Source organism: Neophocaena asiaeorientalis, unplaced genomic scaffold, assembly GCF_003031525.2.
Source record: "Neophocaena asiaeorientalis asiaeorientalis breed wild unplaced genomic scaffold, Neophocaena_asiaeorientalis_V1.1 scaffold156, whole genome shotgun sequence".
NCBI lineage: Eukaryota > Metazoa > Chordata > Mammalia > Artiodactyla > Phocoenidae > Neophocaena > Neophocaena asiaeorientalis.
Window position 1 is genome coordinate 1,035,313 of NW_020173773.1, and position 22,837 is coordinate 1,058,149.

At 37.1% G+C, this 22,837-nt stretch overlaps 1 protein-coding gene across 6 annotated transcripts in view; it reads left to right on the forward strand.

Annotated features, from left to right (window-relative positions):
• Positions 1 to 22,837, forward strand: part of UHMK1 (U2AF homology motif kinase 1) — a 104,872-nt gene that overhangs the window by 76,474 nt on the left and 5,561 nt on the right. For all 6 annotated transcript variants that reach the window (XM_024751608.1, XM_024751606.1, XM_024751609.1 and 3 more), the window contains 7 exons: positions 100 to 436; positions 8,149 to 8,353; positions 10,421 to 10,596; positions 11,977 to 12,149; positions 16,877 to 17,070; positions 21,216 to 21,356; positions 22,158 to 22,346. In XM_024751608.1, the coding sequence (XP_024607376.1) occupies positions 100 to 436; positions 8,149 to 8,353; positions 10,421 to 10,596; positions 11,977 to 12,149; positions 16,877 to 17,070; positions 21,216 to 21,356; positions 22,158 to 22,346 (1,415 nt within the window). The remainder of the gene's footprint in view (positions 1 to 99; positions 437 to 8,148; positions 8,354 to 10,420; positions 10,597 to 11,976; positions 12,150 to 16,876; positions 17,071 to 21,215; positions 21,357 to 22,157; positions 22,347 to 22,837) is intronic.

The following is a 22,837-nucleotide window of genomic DNA, read 5'->3' on the forward strand; positions in this document are numbered from 1 at the left end:
CCCTTTTTTTTTTTTTTTTAATGTACTTATTTTTAGCAGGAAAAATCTCAGGTTTTGAGGTTGGGCTTTGACCTGCTCTTCATTTCTTTTCTCTTTCAGGTTTACAGGTGCAGAAATTACACCCCAGTTATCACAAAACTTGGCTACCAGAGCATTATGAATGTTAATGACCTCAAACTCAGGTTGTCCAAAGCTGGGCAAGAACACCTATTGCAATTCTGGAATGAGCTGGAAGAAGCCCAACAGGTAGAACTTTTCACAGAGCTCCAGGCCATGAACTTTGAGGAGCTGAACTTCTTTTTCCAAAAGGCCATTGAAGGATTTAACCATTCTTCCCAGCCAGAGAAAGTGGACTCACGGATGGAAGCTGTCCCTCGAGAGGTGTTGGGCAGTGCTACCAGGGATCACGATCAGCTGCAGGCCTGGGAAAGTGAAGGTACTGAGCCTGGGAAGATTTGCTCTAAGGCTTATTATGAGATGTACTAAAACCATTAAAGTAACAGTATTTTCACTTCCTTAAGACCTTAAGCCAGGTGACTGATCTGAGAGTGACAGATTGTGTGGCCAAGAGGCCACAGTGGCTCCTGTTGCCCATGTCTCCATTCTCTTTTCATTTCTGGTGCCTGATTCAAGGCTCTTCTCATTCAAGTCATAATTTGCCTCTAAGTCTCTTTCCTTTCTCAGTGTCCGTACTTCTATTAGATTTCCCTTCCTGAAGCACAAGCTGCATGATTCAGTTTATGCTAGCTTACTCCAAAACCCTTCCCTAACACGGCCCTATCCAATCTTGTCTCTTATGTTTCTCTCCACTGCTACTGCCCCACACCTTTCGGCTGGACCCTGTAATTCACCTTTCTCTGAACATTCTAGTATGCCTTTCCTGCCTTTGCTCATGCTCGTCCTTAGCTGGGTCTGGCCTTTACCCCTTCTCCATGTAGCTGGATCACCTTGTGACGCCACCCGTCTCCTGGAGCTGTGCAGTGAGGTGGCTGTGCCACTCGGGAAACTTACACTCATTCTCCAAGGTTCACCACACATACTCTTTCATCTGTCACCTTTCTGTCAGTGTCCCAGGTTGAAATTATTTGTCCATGCTCATCTTTCATTTTTCCTTATAATAAGGGTTGTTTATGTCTATCTTCATCATTACATTGTAAACTTTTAAAGAGCAGCCCGTGTCCTAGGTGTCTATGTATGTCACATAGCATTTAGAGCGGTGTTTTGCAGTTATATGTTGGTCGATAAATGTTTGTTGAATTTCCCCAATGCTTTTTTCTCTAAAGCATATCATAAAATCTGTCCTCATAACTAATACTAATGAGTGCTTTTGACAATGGCAAAATAGCTAAAATTTAGCTTTTTTTGGTAGGGTTAAGAACTGTGGTTTTTATAATCTACTACTCCTCCATAAGTAAAAGTGACTAAATATTGCAGGCCCTTGAGTGTTTGTACATGCTATTGTCAAATCTGGACCTCATTTCCTCAGTTGTCGAATGAACAGATTGGACTAATACTTTTTCCTTTTTAAAAAAACATTATCGCAAAAATAATATCAAAGTAACAGAACTACAGTAGAGAAATTGCCCATAACCTCATCAAATCTATGTTTTTATTTGTCCACATTGCCACCTAGTACTTGATTATATACGTATTTACTTTTATAGATATGATTTATAGTCTAAATTTGCACCACACTATGGGTATTTTTATTGTCTTTCGCTTTTTGGCACTCCCTGCAACCCCCCAAAAAAGAAACATAACTGCCATTATCAACCTTCTTCTCTGCCATTATCTTCATGTCTTTCTCTGGGCTTACAGATCTGTTTTTCAAACTGTTCCAAAGACCTCTAGGGTTTCAACTGCTGGTGAAACTGTGGAGAGGGGGGAACAGATACTAAACAGGTAGGTCTCCAGCCCCTTCATCTCCCCACTCCAGGAGCAGTTCTACTTTGACCTGTTTTTATGTGTTTGATACATAAACAAATAAACCTCTTTACATGAAGTTTTACTTAAAAGGGGTTGAAGATTAAAAACATTGAAAATAATTGGATGATCTTCAAGGAGGGCCCTTTCATATTTAAAATGCTTGGTAGTGGCCAACCTTGCTTCTTACTTAGAACAGGGCTCTGCCACTAGATGTGAGAGAGTGGCTTCCAGATGGATCCTTCTGAATGGAGGGCAGTAGTGACACTGTGACCCCCACTAACTTTGGATTCATTAATCTTTCCCTCCCTCCCTGGGTTTCACCAAAAGCCACACAGGACCTCTTCTTACCCTCTGGTATTCCAGCTGCCTATATTTCTCCTTGTGATTTTATGGAGATAAAGTCTTAGAATTAACTCTTATGGAAAGCCAAGCTTTGGCCTTGTATAATGGGGAACATGAGCAACAGTCAAGACTTCCTATAGTTTGAGTCTCTTCTTTATGGCCTTCTTGTTGGAATCTGTGGAACTAAAAGTCCACATTTATGACTTCTCATTTGGATTAAAATCCAGAACTGTTACAAGCAAGTCTAGTATAAGAAGGTGCAAAGCAAACTTCCTTTTGGCTTGCTCTCAAGGGAAGAATATTTATTTGTGGCTTAAGCAGTCGGGGTGGAGAGGGAGACTTTTTAACTGACATTAACAACCTTTTCATTAGGTAGAACCTGCCATATGTGTGCAAATTCATAACAAAAGGAAGTTTCTGCAGTAAGTTATCAAAGGAAAGAGATTGCCATTGCAAAGATTCCAATGCTTTATTTCAGATAGTAGGAAATTCCTGATAATTGTATCAAAGACAACCTCCCCCCCAGCCCCCGCTGCGCCTGCCCCCATCCCACTGCCCCAGGATCAGGGAAATAAAAGCATTGTACAATAATTTCAAAGTGTCTGGTGGCTATTGACCTTAGACATTTTAACACCTAGGGTGGAAAATTATTGGTTAAGGATAAATACGTAAGCTACCACTGTGCTCTTTATTGAAGAGAGATCTTGTTTTGATTTAATTCTTGAAGTGTTCTGGCCAGTTGTAGAAAATGGAACGTAGAGGGGTAACTGAAAAACCTCTATCTTACAAAACTGAGATCTTGGAAGAAGTAGTTCAGAAGCTTCAATGAGAATATCATTTTAGAAAAGATATTCACACTGGGAAAATATATTTGCTTTAAAAAAAATCCCGTTCTTTATGAAAAGAAATGCATGCTTAAACTGAACACAAAACAATCTTGTAATTCTGTGTTATAATAAGAAATTAATATTCAGTGTTAGCCCTTTTATTAACCTGTGAGACATTTAAAAAATTAATCTATATAGCATTGTAGAAAAGTAAATGGATTGTTTAGAAAAAATGTATTCATAACATTATCCTCCTCTGCATTTCCTGAAATCTAGTGCAGTGATATTTCTAATAGATTTGTTTTATTTTAAAAGTAACACATACTTATTTTGGAGAAGTTGGAAAATACTAAGAATTACAAAGGAAAAAAGATAAATCTCTGCTGTCCCACAATCCAGAGATAAATACTCACTAGTAATATTTTATAGTATTTTCTTATATACATACACGTACATTAGGATTATAGTTTATGTATAGTCTTGTAGCCTGCTCCAGAAATTGTTATTATGAAAAATTTCAAGCGTATTTGGAAGCAGATATTTGGGGACAAAAAATAGTATAATGAACTTCTATATATGCATTACCTTAATTAAATAATTATCAAAATTTTGTTAATTTTGCTTAATCTATCCCTCTTTCATTTTTCTCTGCTGTAGTATTTTAAGGCAACTTGCAAACATTATGTTTACCCTCATAAAATTCAGTATACATCTCTTAAGTATAAGGACATTTTCTTCCTAATTACAATGCCATTATTATACCTAGTGAAATTCACAATAATCCCCCAGTATCTGAAACCAGTTCAAATAGAGATTTCCCTTATTAGTCTACTTTTTGTGCTTAATATTTTGGGGAAGTAGTTAATCCATAAAATAATTGTTTCACCTGTAAAATGTGATTAAAAATTAAAGACTTAAAATATCTCCTCTCTCGTGTATAGTCTTTCTTCATTTCCACCAGTTGAAAAGCCTGTTTACCCCATCCCTTGTCCAGGAGTGCTGAAAGTTTAGATAGAAAGCTCTGGCAATGCTCTACATCAGAAGCACCTGTGCCAACCTCCTTGTTTCAGGCACATGCCCAAATCAAAGAGTATGTATGAGAGGAACTAGTCCAAGCAGGAAGTTATCCAGGAAGCAGTTGACCTGTGAGAGGCCACTGTAAACTCTTTTCTCTGTTTGTTGTAAATGTTATCAGGAAAAGTGCTCGGACTCTGTTGGGCTAACATGCATGACTCCCCAAGGAGAGAGGTACACCCCTGCCCTGGAAATGGCCCATTCTGGCTTGATTTTTTTAAACTTCTGATTTAGTGTGTGTTAGGTCCTGATTTCTGTGGGAAGGTAATTAACTCTAGTGACCTGTAATGAAAAGATGATATAGTAATGTACTTTTCAGGGTTTTTTTCCCATATATTTGCAGAAGTTTTGGGATAGAAGTTCATAATTTCCTAATTGTCACATGGGTTAAATACATTTATAATCAGTTAACATTTTTCAAATAGGTGCAATGCTGCCTGTATAAAGTTTATGGTATGACCCATACAGTTTGAAATCATGTATATTGCCATGTAACTAAAAGGCTTACTGAATTTTATTGGCCTGCTTTATTTCAAGAAGTATTTTATCTGTCATTATAAGACACACTAATTTATGTGTTACACACTTTTGATAAACATTGCAGTTTTATTGTAGTAACACAGATGAAATGGATGAATACTTCAGCCCCACACGATTTGGTATTGTTAACAACAGCTGTAGCTACATTTATTTAGTTCTTGAATTGAAGCTGGCTTTGATACTCTAGGGAGTGCTTTCTTTCCTCTTGTTTTTCTCTGTTCATAAGTGAGATGCATACAGCAGGTAGAAGTTAATGCAGAGACACCTTTTTATCACAAATATTTATGGATTGTGTTATAATTCATTATAATAGTTGTGGCTAGGTGGAGATGAGATGTAAATGTAGATCTGCCTGGAAATGTACCCCTGGCAAGCATGGTCTCAATGCTACTTTTAAGACATAGTGATTAGATGGGTTATCAGGTCCACAGATGGAAAGAAGAATTGGAGAAAGTATGGCTGTCGGGGGCTTAGGAAATAAACACATGCCATTTATTTCAATGAAGAAAGAGACCACTATCAGCTGTTGGTTAGCACAGCTTTAGAATGGAAACATTTGGAAATTTGGAATGAAGCAGTAGTTTAGGGAACTGATCCAAGGAAGAGAAAAGGTTATACAGTGATATTTTGATAACCAGTAAGAATCTGTGGAAAGTGCTGGTTGGTGTTGCTTGGCCATCTGGCAAGCAGGAGCTCAGATGTGGAGCTGACTCTGGGAGTGGGGCTCTTACCTTTTACAGGTAAGGGAGCTGAGAGAAGAAACTTACTTTTGGACCGAAGGTAAAAGTAAGAAGGCAGGAAGGATGATTAGAGCCATATTAAGAGTACAACTTAAAACACATGTGCTCTATAAAGAAAATAAATAGTACCAAATAAACAAAGACCTTTGTGTCCAGAATATTTATCTGGGACTTTTTGGGAACATGTTTAGAAATATTTTTGATTCCAGCACCTTTGGTGGTATGTGAGGGTCCAGACAGACTGAAGTTACTTGTCTGCCATTCTAAAATGGTGTGAAACCTGACCTGAACAGACATGAGACTATTGATAAACTTTTTTTATCCCACTTAATGTGATTATAAGGTACTGTCTCAGATCTGCTGGGGTAAAATATAACATATTGTCTATGTACTATATTCCTTTTCTAAATTTTGAAGAGTTCTGCATTCTGAAATAAAATGCTGAAATAAATCTGGTTTAGGTAAGGGATTGTGGACCTGTATTTTAAAATAATGCTTTTTGGGTCAGTGACAGCAGAGTTAAATTTATTTCCTAGAAACCATAGTTTCTTTCATAACTCAAGGAATAACCAAATGTAAAATGGTTTTCAAAACTGCTTTATATGGTTCCCTGTTCCCTTCAGATTGCTTCATCTCAGCCAGTCTTCGTTACATGGTGGTTGTGGGGAGTGTTTAAGCACAACACGGAGCTGGAATGCTGTTAGAAATTCAGTGTTCAGCAAGTTTTGGAGAATGTGGGCTCTTCCCGGCTCAGCAGCTTTTCCATGTAGGGTGATGGGTAAGATAGATAAGAAAAGGCAGCACAACCTCTCATGAATTCAGTAGAAAAGAGTAGGAAGGGCAAGAAGGAAATAGGAAGGACAGTTTACACCCCTAAAAATTATGGTGCTATGTAATTTATCTGTTAAATGTTTGGGTGTGATAAGAGACCTTTGTGGGCAGTGCAGTGCTGGTGAATAGGCCCTGGGGTCAAGTTCTAATCCTGATTCACACTTTTTAGTTGTGTGACCTTGGGCAAGATCATTAACTCATCTGAGCCTATTATCTCTAAAATGGGGAAAATTATACCTGCCTTTTAGATTTTTAGTTACTATTTTGGAGTCTAACATTACCCCTGGTATTCTATTTTCAAACTCTGATAAGGTACAATGAAATGCCATGGAGAAAAGGAAAAGGACAATCTAGTTATAGGCAATGAAGAAAGAGAGAAAATTAATTCTCAGATAGCTAAGCTCGCAGCTTTACATCAAAGGTGAGAATTATGGAAATATCTAATGTGCTTTTAAATTTTTTGATTGAAAAAATTGCTAGAAAGTTCTTGCATAACATCCTTGGCTGTACTTAGTTACTGGTGAAGACAGATTGTAGAATCAGGACAGTTCTGATTTTATAATGGATTTATTAAGAATATTTCTTTAAGTTCACAATGTACTAATATATTAGCTTTAGGAAAGCCCAATATATCAAAAACACGTAAAGCCTAAAGCTGGTAAATTAGACAAACCTGCATTCCCTAAAGATGTAAAAAATAATAATAATTGATACTGGCCACCACTGCCCCCTCTGGCTTGGCCTACAGTTGTGGATAGTGGCCTGCCTTGTTCATAGAATTTCTGAGAATTTTAATGAAAGTATGAAATTCAGAAAATAGAACAAAAGCCATCAACCATTGCTTTATCACATCTGACCTTTTACAGCTTTCCTAGCTTCCCAGAGATCCAGTTTCTATGTTGCCTCTTCCCATAAGCTACTCTACCTTCTGGTGCTGAAGCTGTCTACCTTAGAGTTATGAGGTAGCTCTTAGAAATGGTACATGGCAAGATTTTATTTTATTTTATTTTTTAATCAAAACTGAGAGCCTCTGTCTCTTAATAACATTTATAGTTTCACTTACAGTTTCAAAAAAACTCCGTGTCACATCCTTCTGAGCTGCAATAGATGACCCATTTAAAAAAAAAGAAGGCATTTTAATAAATTTTACTGAAGTATAATTACATACAATAAAATGCACTAGTTTTACGAGTTTTTAGCAAATTTACACACCCATGTAACTACCACCCCAGTCAGATATACATTTCCATCATTCCACAAAGTCTCCTGATGCCCTTTTGCAGGCAAATACCCTGAGCTCATTCACTTGAGTTGGGTTTCAAACCCAGCTGTCCTGACTTCAGAGCCCGGCTTCTCAACCGCTGCACTACACTGCTTTCCCAACTCAGGTTTTCTTTTCTTTACATTTACTGGATGGTAGCTTGTCTAGTATACTTACATCCTCATTGACTGATTAATTGTTATTGATTGATTGATCAGCTGGAGGTAATTTAATAGCATCATCATTCATCCTGAAGCCTAGGGATCTGCTTTTATCCTATCTTTTTCTTAACTTGCCACATCTGATAAGTTGTCAAGTGCTTGTATAACATTTATAACATCTCTTGGTCTTTGCCTTCCAATCTTATCAGAATAAAAATTATTAGTTCATTAAAGTATATTATTCATTGTTTGGTGTTTGGTTGGGTTATATAAATTTAATTTTTTAATAATAAAAATGTTTTTATTAACAAGATAGTCATCCATGATTACTTGTGAATTCCTTGTCTTTACGCCTTATGCAGATAGGGTGACTCTTTGCAGCTACCTTTGTATATGTAATCCTAAAGTGTTGAAGTATAGAGTGATACACGTATTTTCTTTTTTAGGACTTTTCCAGATTTCTCAGAACAAAGTAGCAGTTCTTCTTCTAGCTGGTGGGCAGGGGACAAGACTTGGTGTTGCATATCCCAAGGGGATGTATGATGTTGGTTTGCCATCCCATAAGACACTTTTTCAGATTCAAGCAGAGCGTATCCTGAAGCTTCAACAGTTAGCTGAAAAATATCATGGCAACAAATGCATCATTCCGTGGTAAGGTATTTCTCATTATGGGACAGTGTCTGAACATGTATTGGTTTATAATATTCAAAATGCATATGTACTTTATTCATAGGCAGATGTATTTCCTGTTACTACAGATTTTCTTGGGAGCTATAATTTACTATATATGTTAAAATATGTGTTACAGCTAGATAGATAATCACTGTAGCCTTAACGAGCAATATATACTCACCTCCAACTTTTAATCCCTACCTGAGTACCTTTGGGTGCTCAGATGGTTCTCGCGGTCTAGAAACTTCATATTGAGTGGTACTTTGTCTATGTATAGAATTTCTGATTGAAAATCAGTTTCCCTCTGAAATTTGAAAGCATTGCTCTATTGTTTCAGCATTGCTTTGGAGAGGTCCATTGCCATTCTGATTCCCAGTCTTTTTTTTTTTCCCCCCTTTTGCTCTGAAAGAATTTGGGGTCTCTTTTTATCTTTAGTAACTGAAATTTCATGACGACGTGGTATGGATCTATTTTCAGTCACTGCTGTGGGCACTCAGTGGGTTCTCTCACTCTAGAAACTCATATCCTTAAGTATTGGGTTATTTAGTCCTCCTGAAACCTCACCTTTCTCCCATACACACCAGCTGAAACCCCATTGATTTCTCTGCTGTGGGCCAAACTGGGATTCTCAGTCTCTGATAGTATGCCAGGTCCTCAGGGCCTATCTCGGCCAGTGTTCATCTTCTAAACACCAAGAGATTACAGGAAATTCTGCTCTGTTTTTTAAAAGGTTTTGATTTAGCTCTTGAATGTGTTTCTCAGAGCAGCTTTGGAAGTTAGCATGTTTTGAGGGGGAAACCAGCTGTGCGTTTGAAATCCCTCAAGTCCCTAATCTTGTTATTTTAGCTCCAGGTGACCAACAAAAACTCTGCTGGTTTCTCTGCCCTTCTGCCTGGTCCAAGCTCAGATTCTCTACCACTAGCCTTTACCCCAGATCAGCAAATACCCCCAGGAAAAGGCAGCTGCATATCTTTAGCTCTCCTTTGAAAGATTCTCACTCTCTTGAATTTTAGTTCTAATCCATGTTGCTTTTGTAGCTCTCTGATGCCTTTAAAAATAGGCTTTTTGTAATTTCCTCAGCTTTTCTAGCTATTAAGGTTGGTATTGGCCAGCTGTGAACTATTTTCTTCATTTTGATTCCCTCGGGGATTTTTGAAGGACGTCTGTGTTCTAAGTGGCCAAAATTCTACTTCCCTGGCCTCCCACTATCATGTTGGATTTTCTTCTTTTTCTTTCTCCTCACAGCTCAGAATTTATTTTTCTTATGTGGAACAGTTTAGTCACTTCTTTTGTCATCTAAATCATGATGCCCAAAGATTTTGTGCCCAGGGTTCATAATACTCATAATACCCAGGATAATTTGTTAATCAGACAGATATTGACTGTGCTGGGAAATTATATAATGTTCTTCATTTAACAGATATTAATTGAGTACCTACTTCTGGGTGCTGGGAACCGAGACAGACAAAAATCCCTACTTATATATGGTTTACATTTTAGTAAGGGGAAAAGCTATTGTAGTCACTAATAATGGTTTTAGATAGAATTTTTTTCTCTTTTGCTACAGTGGCATGGGTTGGATTTTTGTGACAACAGAGAGTATAATTATACTTTTATGATTTTAAATAAAGGGTGAGCAGAGCCCAGGTTCCATTTCAATTTTTTTGTAAAAAGAACCATAAGAGATAATTAGAATGTATTACATTTATCCTTTTCTCCCTATTACTAGTATAGGAGATTTCAACCTAGAATACACTTTTCAGAGTTCTAAAATGTTTACTTGAGCCAGTTGTAGGCTTTCTGTTGCAGGAGATATGTTTTAATATTGTTACAGATTTATTTTATACATGAGGATTGATGAAGTTACTGGAAGAAATTCCCCTTGGGTAGCAGCTAATGCTGCCTTATCCAGGAAGAGGATGAAGGAAGTGAAAACAATAAACAGTGCCCTCAAAAATTTTCTTTAGCTTAGGAAATAGACAAGACTTGACTTTGCCCTAATTCACATAGTGCTATGGCTTAGAAGATTTACTTTTCTCTTGCAAGGTATATAATGACCAGTGGCAGAACAATGGAATCTACAAAGGAATTCTTCACAAAGCACAAGTACTTTGGTTTAAAAAAAGAGAATGTAATCTTTTTTCAGCAGGGAATGCTGCCTGCTATGAGTTTTGATGGGAAAATTATTTTGGAAGAGAAGAACAAGGTTTCTATGGCTCCAGGTTTGTAACCATTCTTATTTAATGGTGACTAGAAGTGGTGGTAACACAACTCATTAAATTGTTTTTTTGAAGTACGGTTGATTTACGATATGTAGCTCTTTAAGTTTTGATATATATTTTTTTAATACGGTGATTTGGATGTTAAAAATTAATATTTTAATTATTTTTAAATTTGGCAGTGATTAAAAAAAATGGAAATGCCCATGGGTGAAATGGATATGCTTTTATACTTCTGTGGACGTCTGCTCTTGAGAGCAATTTGAGCAGCATTCAGAGTATTTTATATACAGTATTGTTCATGGCTACATTGTTTATTGTAGTGAAAAATTGGAAACCATCTGCTGCTTAAAAAATAAGAGGCTAGATTATAGTTCACCTGTAGCATTAATTCTTAAACAGTATTGAAATAATTGTGTGGAGATACTAATTGACAAAGCAAAATAGTTTCAGTAGGTTAAGTAAGAGAATGAGAAATACAGAGCTACCTGCACAGTTGTAGTTTGCTAATGGCATCCCTAGGATTGGGCAGTGTGTTGCCTGTGTAGCCACATATAGTGACCATAAGTATGATCCCACTATAATATAAAGTAAATGTGTCAACAGATTCTCATCTATGTGAAGCTCTTCTTGAAGGAAAGGCTGAAAGGAAATAAAAACAGTATTTACAGTGGGGCTTTGCAGGTGTAGGCTTTTATTTCATCTCAACTCTTTTCTCCCCCCCACTCAATTCTTTTTAATTAATGGAAGAGTTTACTATTTTTAGCTTTGTTTTGTGAAGTTGTCTAATTTTTTGTCATTTAAGCTGTAGCTGAGGTTGTTGATGGAAGAAGTACATTAAAGCAGCACTAAAAATAGATGGGGAAAGAAGAGGCTTTTGCATATATTTAGTTTAAATCACCATAGACCTTCATATTAATCTGGTTTCTTAACGAATCATTTGGTATCAATACTCATGTATTTTTATTTTTGAGATGGATGAAATTGTCAGTGTTGGGGCTATAAATACAGAGCTAACTTGAATCATACAAATAAAACTTGAAATGTTATAAAAAAATATTGCCTGTTAAAGAATTTTATGTTTCACAATATATTATAGGCCAAATTGGTAAAAGGGCTGAGTTAAAAAGAAAAGTATGTTCTTTGGAGTTGCCTAGCCCCACATTAATAATGTTATTATACTTACGCTAAATTACCTTCAAAATCACGTAGTATAACTTTTTGACACCTGAATCCTTCCTTATGAACATTCAGTTTCCTTGGCCCTGTAATGTAAAACTGGTTTTCAGAGATCTTCATCCCAGTTGAGAAACATTAAACAATCTTTGGGTTACTGTCACACTGAGTTTTGGTGTGCTACTAACAGGCTATTTTGTTTCCCAGATGGGAATGGTGGTCTTTATCGGGCGCTTGCAGCCCAGAATATCGTGGAGGATATGGAGCAAAGAGGCATTTGGAGCATTCATGTCTATTGTGTTGACAACATATTAGTAAAAGTGGCAGACCCACGGTTCATTGGATTTTGCATTCAGAAAGGAGCCGACTGTGGAGCAAAGGTAATGCCTTTCTCAACTATAATGAGGCTTTAAGTGGTCTTTCTCTTGTCAGTATATACATTCCAGGAGTCAAACTAGATTTATTAGGGTGATTTGGATATTTTAGAACCATTCAACTTCTAAAGTAACTAAACTGTCCCGCACCCACTTTTTTTCTTAAATTGGCAACATTTGATTCTAGACGTAATGATGTATGCTTAGTCCATCACAAGTAAGAGTTTAAAACATAAAAGGATGATTTGTAAGTACCTGGGAAAGTGAATGGTCACCACTAGGCCTGGGATGGGCTTATTAATATCAAGTTGTTGGATTCATTAATATCAAGTTGTATTTGATCAGATTAACCCAGTTTCTTCCTATGACAGTTACGGGAGTAGTAGGTAAAGGAAATATGGTAGAAATAGCAGATGTAGACGTCAGTAAGGCATTTGACAGGGTAACTCATGATAGTCTTGTGAATAAGATGGAAATATGCAGATAGGGGATAAGGACAATTAACGAGATTAAATAACTGCATGAATGACCACAAACATACTGATATTGAGACAGAGGGAGGTTTGTAATGCCATATAATACAGCTGTCCTTGGCATAGTTCTTTATAGCATTGTTTTTTGGTTGCATAGATGATAATATAAGAGACTTGCCTTTATGACATGAAAGACCTTAATGACACTTTGGAAGATTTGAAAATATTAATGTAAATATTACTTTCCTGGAAATCTGTAAAGGTATCAATTCTCACAGAATTAAAGTATAACACAATCCTGATCAAAGTCCTAGTGAGACTATTTTGGGGACATTCGATAAAATGATTGTAAAGTTTAGAATAAATAAATAAAGTTTAGATTGTAAAGATGACCAGGAAAATGTTGAAAAAAATGATGATAAGGAAGAGGGTTGAAGACAATCTATCAGATATTAAAATGGGTTGTAAATAAAATAACTAGGAGTGTAGTACTGAAACCAGAATAGAATGACAGGTTAATGGAACAGATCAGTCAGAAACAAACTCACGTAAAGATGGCATTTCAACTCATTGGGGGGAAATGAATGGGATAACTGGATAAAAATAAAGTAAGATGTCTCCCTCAGAGCTCATACCAAGATCAATTTCAAAGGCATTACCAAGTAAAAAAACCATAAAGATGATAGAAGAAAGTTTAGAATAATTTTATTTATTTTTATTTTTTTATTTGAGTTTAGTTGATTTACAGTGTTGTGTTAGAATAATTTTATAATCAACATGAAGGGAAGACCTCTTTCCCAGAAGCAAAAACCGTATAGGCATCTGACAAAAACAAATTAAACTACATATAAATTTTAAATATATGAATTTAAAAAGAAGAGCTGCCATAAGAGACATATCATATCCTTGGTTGGAAATTTTCTATTACAAAGATGTAATTTCACTCCAAATTAATCTACAAATCTAATGCAAAGTCACAGAAGCTGAAGTCTTAAATTTACTAGTACAAGTTTTGAGAGAATAAGCTGGTAGACCTAAGAAGATGACTCCTGACTCTGAAAGTAAAGGGTTGGTTTAGTTCATTGATTGAAGACCTCTATCCATTTCAGTACTCTATGAGTATCTGTGCTGTATTGTAAATAGCTACTAAACTGTAATAGAAATAGTGCATTGGATTTTAATTACGTAGCTACTAAGCTTTAAAAAACAAAACAAAACTGTATTTCTGACTTTGTTCCACTTGGTGTCACTCTTCTTTCTAAAATGGAAACTTAAAATTTTACTGCTCTGAGCTTCAGAATCAATTTAAATTCTAAATGATTAGAGAATGTTGAACCTGGGAGGGACGTCAGAGATCATGTATCTGGTCAACCCCTTTGATCTCAGAAATGGACACTCTGAGTTCCAGTACTAAATAAGTTCCAGGCTCAAGGTCCTTCATCACATTAGCAGAGGCAGGATTAGAACTGTTTCCCAACTCTTATTCTTAGTATTATATCACATTTATAAAGCCAAATTCTTTAGATTAATTATGTTCTTGCTGGCAGCTCAAAAAGCGTTGAATTGGTGTGCCAACTTTTATGAGTATATTAATCATACAGGAATGTAAATATAACCATTCTCTCTTCTCCATTTCCCCTGGGTCCTCTAGGACAAATCCTGTCTCAGTCTTCCTGCTTAGTTCTGTGTCTGGCATATAATGTAATCGTCACTCAATGAATGCATAAATACATATTCAAATGGAACCGAAATATTACAAGACTGGTATATGTTAAAAACTTTTAGAAATAGTAGAAACCATTTATGTAATCTGTCCTCCCACACTTTTAATTTAAAAAAAATCAAGATGTTAAAGTATATTTTTAAAAACACCTAAATTAGGGAGTGATTCATAGTGTGTAGTAGAATTCTATGCAGGGAATTCTTTTTTAATTCTTTAATAGGCTCCTGTCTTGGTGAATTAAGTATTTTTTATGGAGTGAGAGCCTTGAGAAAAGACTTAGTGGAGTGGTTTACAAAAGTTCATAGCTGAGAGAGTAGGAATGATTGTTAATTAAAGATAATTTTAGGGCTTCCCTGGTGGCACAGAGGTTAAGAATCCACCTGCTGATGCAGGGGACATGGGTTTGATCCCTGGTCCGGGAAGATCCCACATGCCGTGGAGCAACTAAGCCTGTGTGCCACAACTACTGAGCCTGCGCTCTAGAGCCTGCAAGCCACAAATACTGAAGCCCACGTGCCACAACTACTGAAGCTTGCGTGCCTAGAGCCTGTGCTCTGCAGCAAGAGAAGCCACCGCAATGAGAAGCCCACATACCGCGACGAAGAGTAGCCCCTGCTCACCGCAGCTAGAGAAAGCCCACGTGCAGCAATGAAGACCCAGTGTAGCCAAAAATAAATAAGTAAATACATAAATTAAATTTAAAAAAGAAAGAAAAAAATTCCTTTAAAAAATGTTTAAAAAAAGAAAAGATGATTTTGTAAAGCAGTTGCAGTAACTTTGAGGTTGAAGTGTTACTTTGAACTCAGCTTTTCAGGATTTAACTTGTAGGAAATCAAGAGACCTCTTAATTTTATGCTGTAAATCTTTTCTGTAGAATGTAAACTGACTTCCAACTTCATGTACTTTACAAATGCTTTCTTTTGTAATCTGGACTTTTACAGTATTTGGAGGTTCAGAGTTGTTATAAAAGTAAACCTTTTACTGGCAGATTAACACTTGGGAAGTAAAGTGTGAATATGCTTATTTTTATTTTCCATGGCTGGTTAGGAGTAGGGTTGTATAGAAGTGATTGGAAAACAAACCTCGTGTGTGTGTGTGTGTGTGTGTGTGTGTGTGTGTGTGTGTGTGTGTGTGTGTGTTTTAATGGGAATGGGAGGAATCTATTCCAGATTCCCTGTCTACTGAGATACCTACTGTAGAGAATGTGAAGTGATAGACTAGAATTGCAAATAGGTCCATGATTGGTTTAAATAATTTTGCTGTATGTTTCCCTCCAGTTTAATCCACTTCTGTGGTAGAAGGTTTCTTTTCATTGAATACTGTACTCCTTTCAGGGCAGCAGACAATGAAACTACACAGCAGGCCTACGTATCCAGTAGCCCAGCCTCACTGAGCTACACTCAGTGCCTATGTCTCTAATTGCTGTGTAAACTAAGTGCTCAATACTGGCTTTAGTTGTCTGGAAGGGACTACCACTGGCTGTATTTATTTTAAGAGATCAGTTGCTGAAGAAAATCTTTAATTTTATTGATATAATTTCATGTATGGTTTGGATAGACTTTTCAAAGTGGGGACAGATTTTTCAAAATACTCTGGAATATGCTGAATTGTTAATCGAACAGGGCAAAAATAGTATCTTCATATATTTTAATTGTTTGATTCTTCTGCTGGATATTCATCTCATCTGAGGCTTGGGTTTTCTATTAGTGCATTGCATACAGTTGTTTCATGATTTTATTCTAAACACTTAATTTAGGTCAGTGATATATGCTTAGGGTAGTGGGGTATCAGAATCACCTGTGAGGTTTTTAAAAATTACATACTCTTATGTTTTCCCTCTGATTTTGACCAAATACTTTTCTCTCAGCTCCCTGATCATCCGAGAGTCTTTGCTAGATTATCAAATCACTGGTTTTCAGACTTTTTAAAAAAGCATAGAACCTCTTACTTCAAACAAAACCTAGCCTGCAAAACATAAATATGAGTGGGCTTTTCTGACTGAAGTTGGAGTGGAACCCTGTGACCTGCCCGCTCTAACCCTCCTACCTCCTAGCCAAGCCCCTGAAATATAAGGAATTTGCTGTATTCATGAATGAAAATGAAAGAAACACCATTTTCAAATGAAATATTGATTTGTGCAAAATGAGAGGCAAAATGCCTTACTTCTCTTGTTTTGTGAATCTCAGATTTTGTTTCATTTATTCTCAAAGTAGTTGAGTGTGGTTAAGGATAAATTCAGTAATAAAAACATATTCGGGGGGGCGTAGACTCCTCATTTAGTTATTCCCAGTCCAGTGTGATTTCTTCTGGGCCCTATGTGTATGATGGACTTTCTACTGTACAGTTTAGTTAGATGATAAATAGGAGGGAGATAATTTACCTCTTTTCAGATAGATGATTATCTGAAGATTCCTCTGGACTTAATACCTTAAAGATAAAGTAAGTAAAATTGTAAATGTGATCTTGGAAAATGACAGATCTCCAGTGCAGCGCCTGATTAAATTTCTTTCTCTACTGTTGTCTTCCTTTGGTGGCAGGTGGTAGAGAAAACGAACCCTACAGAACCAGTTGGAGTGGTTTGCCGAGTAGATGGAGTATACCAGGTGGTGGAATATAGTGAGATTTCTCTGTCTACGGCTCAAAAACGAAGCTCAGATGGACGACTGCTGTTCAATGCGGGGAACATTGCCAACCATTTCTTCACTGTACCGTTTCTGAGAGATGTTGTCAAGTATGCGCAAGATGGGGGCTTTTAAAATTTTTTATTTATTGTTAATTCGAAGCTAAGTCACTTGAGAAGTAGGAAGAAACTTCAAGTCCATATCGTACATGATTCATCTTCCTTTCTGATGAGCATCTTTATCAAATGGAAGTTTACCTGACATTGTAGTTGTTTTTAGTACGATATATCATCGAGTGCAAATTAGTAGTAGCCCGTTCTCCTCAGTGCATTAACTGGAGTCCAAAGCAGTTCTCCCTCTTCTTCTCTTACTTCCCTCCCTCCAACTGTGCTAGGTTCTGGAGAAGCAAAGAATAAGAAAGGGAATACCCTCTCTCTACCACAACTGGAAACCTTAAAAAATACAGATGTCTACCCTACATCTACTGAATCAGAATTTCTGGAGGTCGATGCAGACATCTGTTGTTGTTTTTTTTTTTTTTGCGGTACGCGGGCCTCTCACTGTTGTGGCCTCTCCCATTGCGGAGCACAGGCTCCGGATGAGCAGGCTCAGCGGCCATGGCTCATGGGCCCAGCCGCTCCGCGGCATGTGGGATCCTCCTGGACCGGAGCACGAACCCGTGTCCCCTGCATGGGCAGGCGGACTCTCAACCACTGTGCCACCAGGGAAGCCCACACCAGATTTTTAAATAAAGGACATTCTCAATATCTGATTCTTCACTTCATTGCTTTTTAGACATTTAAGATGACTACTTCTTAAAAAGTTACTCAGCTTTACTTTTTTTTAAACATCTTTACTAGAGTATAATTGCTTTACACTGTTGTGTTAGTTTCTGCTGTATAACAAAGTGAATCAACTCTGTGCATATGTATATCCCCATTTCCCCTCCCTCTTGTGTCTCCCTCCACCCTCCTTATCCCACCCCTCTAGGTGGTCACAAAGCACCGAGCTGATCTGCCTGTGCTATGCAGCTGCTTCCCACTAGCTATCTGTTTTACATTTGGTAGTGTATATATGTCCATGCCACTCTCTCACTTCGTCCCAGCTTACCCTTCACCCTCCCCGGGTCCTCAAGTCCATTCCGTATGTCTCTGTCTTTATTCCTGTCCTGCCCTTCGGTTCATGAGAACCTTTTTCTTAGATTCCATATATATGTGTTAGCATATGATATTTGTTTTTCTCTTTCTGACTTAATTCGCTCTGTATGACAGACTCTAGGTCCATCCACCTCACTACAAATAATTCAATTTCGTTTCTTCTTATGGCTGAGTAATATTCCATTGTATATATGTGCCACATATTCTTTATCCATTCATCTGTCAAAGGACACTTAGGTTGCTTCCATGTCCTGGCTATTGTAAATAGAGCTGCAATGAACATTGTGGTACAAGACTCTTTTTGAATTATGGTTTTCTTAGGGTATATGGCCGCTAGTGGGATTGCTGGGTCATATGGTAGTTCTATTTTTAGTTTTTTAAGGAACCTCCATACTGTTCTCCATAATGGCTGTATCAATTTACATTCCACCAACAATGCAAGAGGGTTCCCTTTTCTCCACACCCTCTCCAGCATTTATTGTTTGTAGATTTTTTGATGATGGCCATTCTGACCTGTGTGAGGTGATACCTCATTGTAGTTTTGATTTGCATTTATCTAATGATTAGTGATGTTGAGCATCTTTTCATGTGTTTGTTGGCAATCTGTTTATCTGTTTTGGAGAAATGTCTATTTGGGTCTTCTGCCCATTTTTGGATTGGGTTGTTTGGTTTTCTGATATTGAGCTGCATGAGCTGCTTGTGTATTTTGGAGATTAATCCTTTGTCAGTTGCTTCGTTTGCAAATATTTTCGCCCATTCTGAGGGTTGTCTTTTCATCTTGTTTGTAGTTTCCTTTGCTTTTAAGTTTCATTAGATCCCATTTGTTTGTTTTTATTTCCATTTCTCTAGGAGGTGGGTCAAAAAGGATCTTGCTGTGACTTATGTCATAGAGTGTTCTGTCTATGTTTTCCTCTAAGAGTTTGATAGTGTCTGGCCTTACATTTAGGTCTTTAATCCATTTGGAGTTTATTTTTGTGTAAGGAAGTGTTCTAATTTCATTCTTTTACATGTAGCTGTCCAGTTTTCCCAGCACCACTTATTGAAGAGGCTGTCTTTTCTCCATTGTATTCTCTTGCCTCCTTTATCAAAGATAAGGTGACCATAGGTGTGTGGGTCTATCTCTGGGCTTTCTATACTGTTCCACTGATCTATATTTCTATTTTTGTGGCAGTACCATACTGCCTTGATTACTGTAGCTTAGTGGTATAGTCTGAAGTGCAGGAGGCTGATTCCTCCAGCTCTGTTTTTCTTTCTCAAGATTGCTTTGGCTATTCGGGGTCTTTTGTAGTGATATCTGTTTCTGGTTTGGGTATCAGGGTGATGGTGACCTCATAGAATGAGTTTGGGAGTATTCCTCCCTCCAGTGTATTTTGGAAGAGTTTGCGAAGGGTAGGTGTTAGCTCTTCTCTAAATGTTTGGTAGAATTCACCTGTGAAGCCATCCCGTCCTGGGCTTTTGTTAATTGGAAGACTTTTAGTCACAGTGTTAATTTCAGTGCTTGTGATTGGTCTGTTTATATTTTCTATTTCTTCCTGGTTCAGCCTCAGAAGGTTGTGCTTTACTTAGGATTTGTCCATTTCTTCCAAGTTGTCTATTTTATCGGCATATAATTGCTTGTATTAATCTCTCATGATCCTTTGTGTTTCTTCAGTGTCAGGTGTTATTTTCCTTTTTCATTTCTAATTCTGTTGATTTTAGTTTTCTCCCTTTTTTCTTGATGAGTCTGGCTAATGGTTTATCAATTTTGTTTATCTTCTCAAAGGACCATTTTTTAGTTTTATTGATTTTTGCTGTTATTTCCTTCGTTTCTTTTTCATTTATTTCTGATCTGATCTTTATGATTTCTTTCCTTCTGTTAACTTTGGGTTTTTTTGTTCTTCTTCTTCTATTGCTTTAGGTATAGGGTTAGGTTGTTTATTTAAGATTTTCCTTGTTTCTTGAGGTAGGACTGTATTGCTATAAACTTCCCTCTTAGGACTGCTTTTGCTGCATCCCATAGGTTTTGGGTTGTTATCTTTTCATTGTCTTTTGTTTCTAGGTATTTTTTGATTTTGTCTTTGACGTCTTCAGTGATCTCTTGGTTATTTAGTAGCATATTGTTTAGCTTCCATGTGTTTGTATTTTTTTACAGTTTTTTTCCTGTAATTGATATCTAGTCTCATAGCATTGTTGTTGGAAAAGATTCTTGATATGATTTCAATTTTCTTAAGTTTACCAAGGCTTGATTTGTGACCAAGATATGGTCTATCCCAGAGAATGTTCCATGAGCACTTGAGAAGAAAGTGTATTCTGTTGTTTTTGGATGGAATGTCGTATAAATATCAGTCATGTCCGTCTTGTTCGGTGTGTCATTTAAAACTTGTGTTTCCTTACTTTTTTTTCATTTTGGATGATCTGTACATTGGTGAAAGTGCGGTGTTAACGTCCCCTACTATTATTGTGTTACAGTCGATTTCCCCTTTTATGGCTGTTAGCATTTGCCTTATGTACTGAGGTGCTCCTATGTTGGGTGCATAAATATTTACCGTTGTTATATCTTCCTCTTGGATTAATCCCTTGATCATTATGTAGTGTCCTTCTCTGTCTTTTGTAATAGTCTTTAAAGTCTGTTTTGTCTGATATGAGAATTGCTACTCCAGCTTTCCTTTGATTTCCATTTTCAGGTTTACTTTAGAATTTCAACTCCAGTCCCAAAATATTTCCCATTCCACTATGCTTTTTGTAGCTGTGTTATTAATTCATCCAAAGTAATTATAAATACTCATCTTTCCATCTAACACTTGATGGTATCTCAGTTGGGAAAGTTGGGGTGAAGAATGGAACATTTTATAAAAGACATGGAAATCATGGGAGAGATGTTGGTGTGAGCTGTGTGTGTACTTTTTTATTTTGGAGATCATGATTTGATTTTTTTTTTAATTTAAGGAAATGAATAGGGAAGTCTATTCATTTAAACGTGAACTGAAATTTAACAAATGCTTTTCCCTTTGAAATCTTAGTACTCATTGTTGGTGCGTTTGCTCCTGAGTATGTTTATCAGATTCTCTGGCATTTTAAATTTGGAAAGTGATTTTTTTTTTTTGTCTTTTCCTACTTAGTATTTATGAACCTCAGTTGCAGCACCATGTGGCTCAAAAGAAGATTCCATATGTGGATTCCCAGGGGCAGTTAATTAAGCCAGACAAACCAAATGGAATAAAGATGGAAAAATTTGTCTTTGACATCTTCCAGTTTGCAAAGTATGTTTCGAATAGCATCAGTAAGATTAAGTATGTCTTGAAACGTTGCCCTTTACTCTTCTAGGCAGAACACTCTTTTCAGAAAACAGTTGACAGCATATATGTCAGTTATGGCATTTTGATCGTGAGTGTATAGTTTTGACTCATTATCATCCTCTAGTGTGAAACCACCAATCCAAGAATATGGTTTGAGTTGCCTGTGAGTACTTTTTTAAAAATTTCAATTAGTTTATTATCTGACTCTCCTGCAAAATTGTTAAAGTCACTTATTTTGGCTGAGAGACAGAAAAGGTTGAGTTAGAGAATTGGCCCATTTTGTGTTTAGGATGTCTTACTGATCTGAGTAAATGTTTCAGTGAACATGTTTTTATCTTATATAGCTCTCTGTTAAAGATCACATTGATGTTGAGATTTGTGTCTCAGAATTTGACCAATATGAAAATGCAGAAGAGTAATCTTCCTATATACGTTTCTAAATCATCCTTTTTGCCTGTTTTTTTTTTGTTCCAGAATAGGTACTAATATGATCTTTTTGTATTAAGATTTCTAATCTGACTTAAGATTAGATGAAGTATTTTATTGTTGGGGTTGGAAATAATTTTTCATTTTGCAGAGAGAAAGAAGGGAATTCCAACTTTATTTCATCCAGGGATGAACATTATTTCTTTCAGCATTCGTTTGAAATTGGATTAAGAGAGACTGTAATTGAAGACCAAAGGCTTAGCTATATAGAGAGGAGTCAGAAGCTGTGTGCACAGTTTTATTTCATAATAAAGCAGTGTTTGTATGGTTCTACTCTAGGAAGTTTGTGGTGTATGAAGTGTTACGGGAAGATGAGTTTTCCCCACTGAAGAATGCAGACAGTCAGAATGGGAAGGACAACCCCACTACTGCAAGGCATGCTTTGATGTCCCTCCATCACTGCTGGGTCCTCAATGCCGGGGGCCACTTCATAGATGAAAATGGCTCTCGCCTCCCAGCAATTCCGCGGTAGGTTGATGCCTTTTCTCTTTTGTGTGTACGCTTCCTGGGCTTCTCCTCTTGGACTTCTTTTTCCTCTATCTCTGATGTATTCCTAGAACTTAAAAAAAAGCAGAGTATTGATGTGGGCAGATCCTGATGTGAAGTAATGAAGGCTTGGCCTGTTACAAAGAGAACAATAGCTTTACTTCCCCTTAAAGAGGAATCTTCTAAAACTCTTGGTTTTTTGGATGCCTCTCTATTGTGTCAGTGAACTGACTCCTACTGAATGATGGTCAGAAGGTAATTCTTCTGGTGTGCCCCATGGTTAAAGTCCATCAGAGGCCACTATGCCACAGTGCAAGAGGATTGATTTTTGCTGCCCATATATCCGTGGCCTCACTTAAGTGCTATCTACGAGCCCCTGCCCTCCAACCCTCAAAAGACCTGCCACCCACAGGCTGCCTATGAGACATAGGCGTACTTCAGTTCTCACCATGGCACTTTCAGATTGCTGAGGG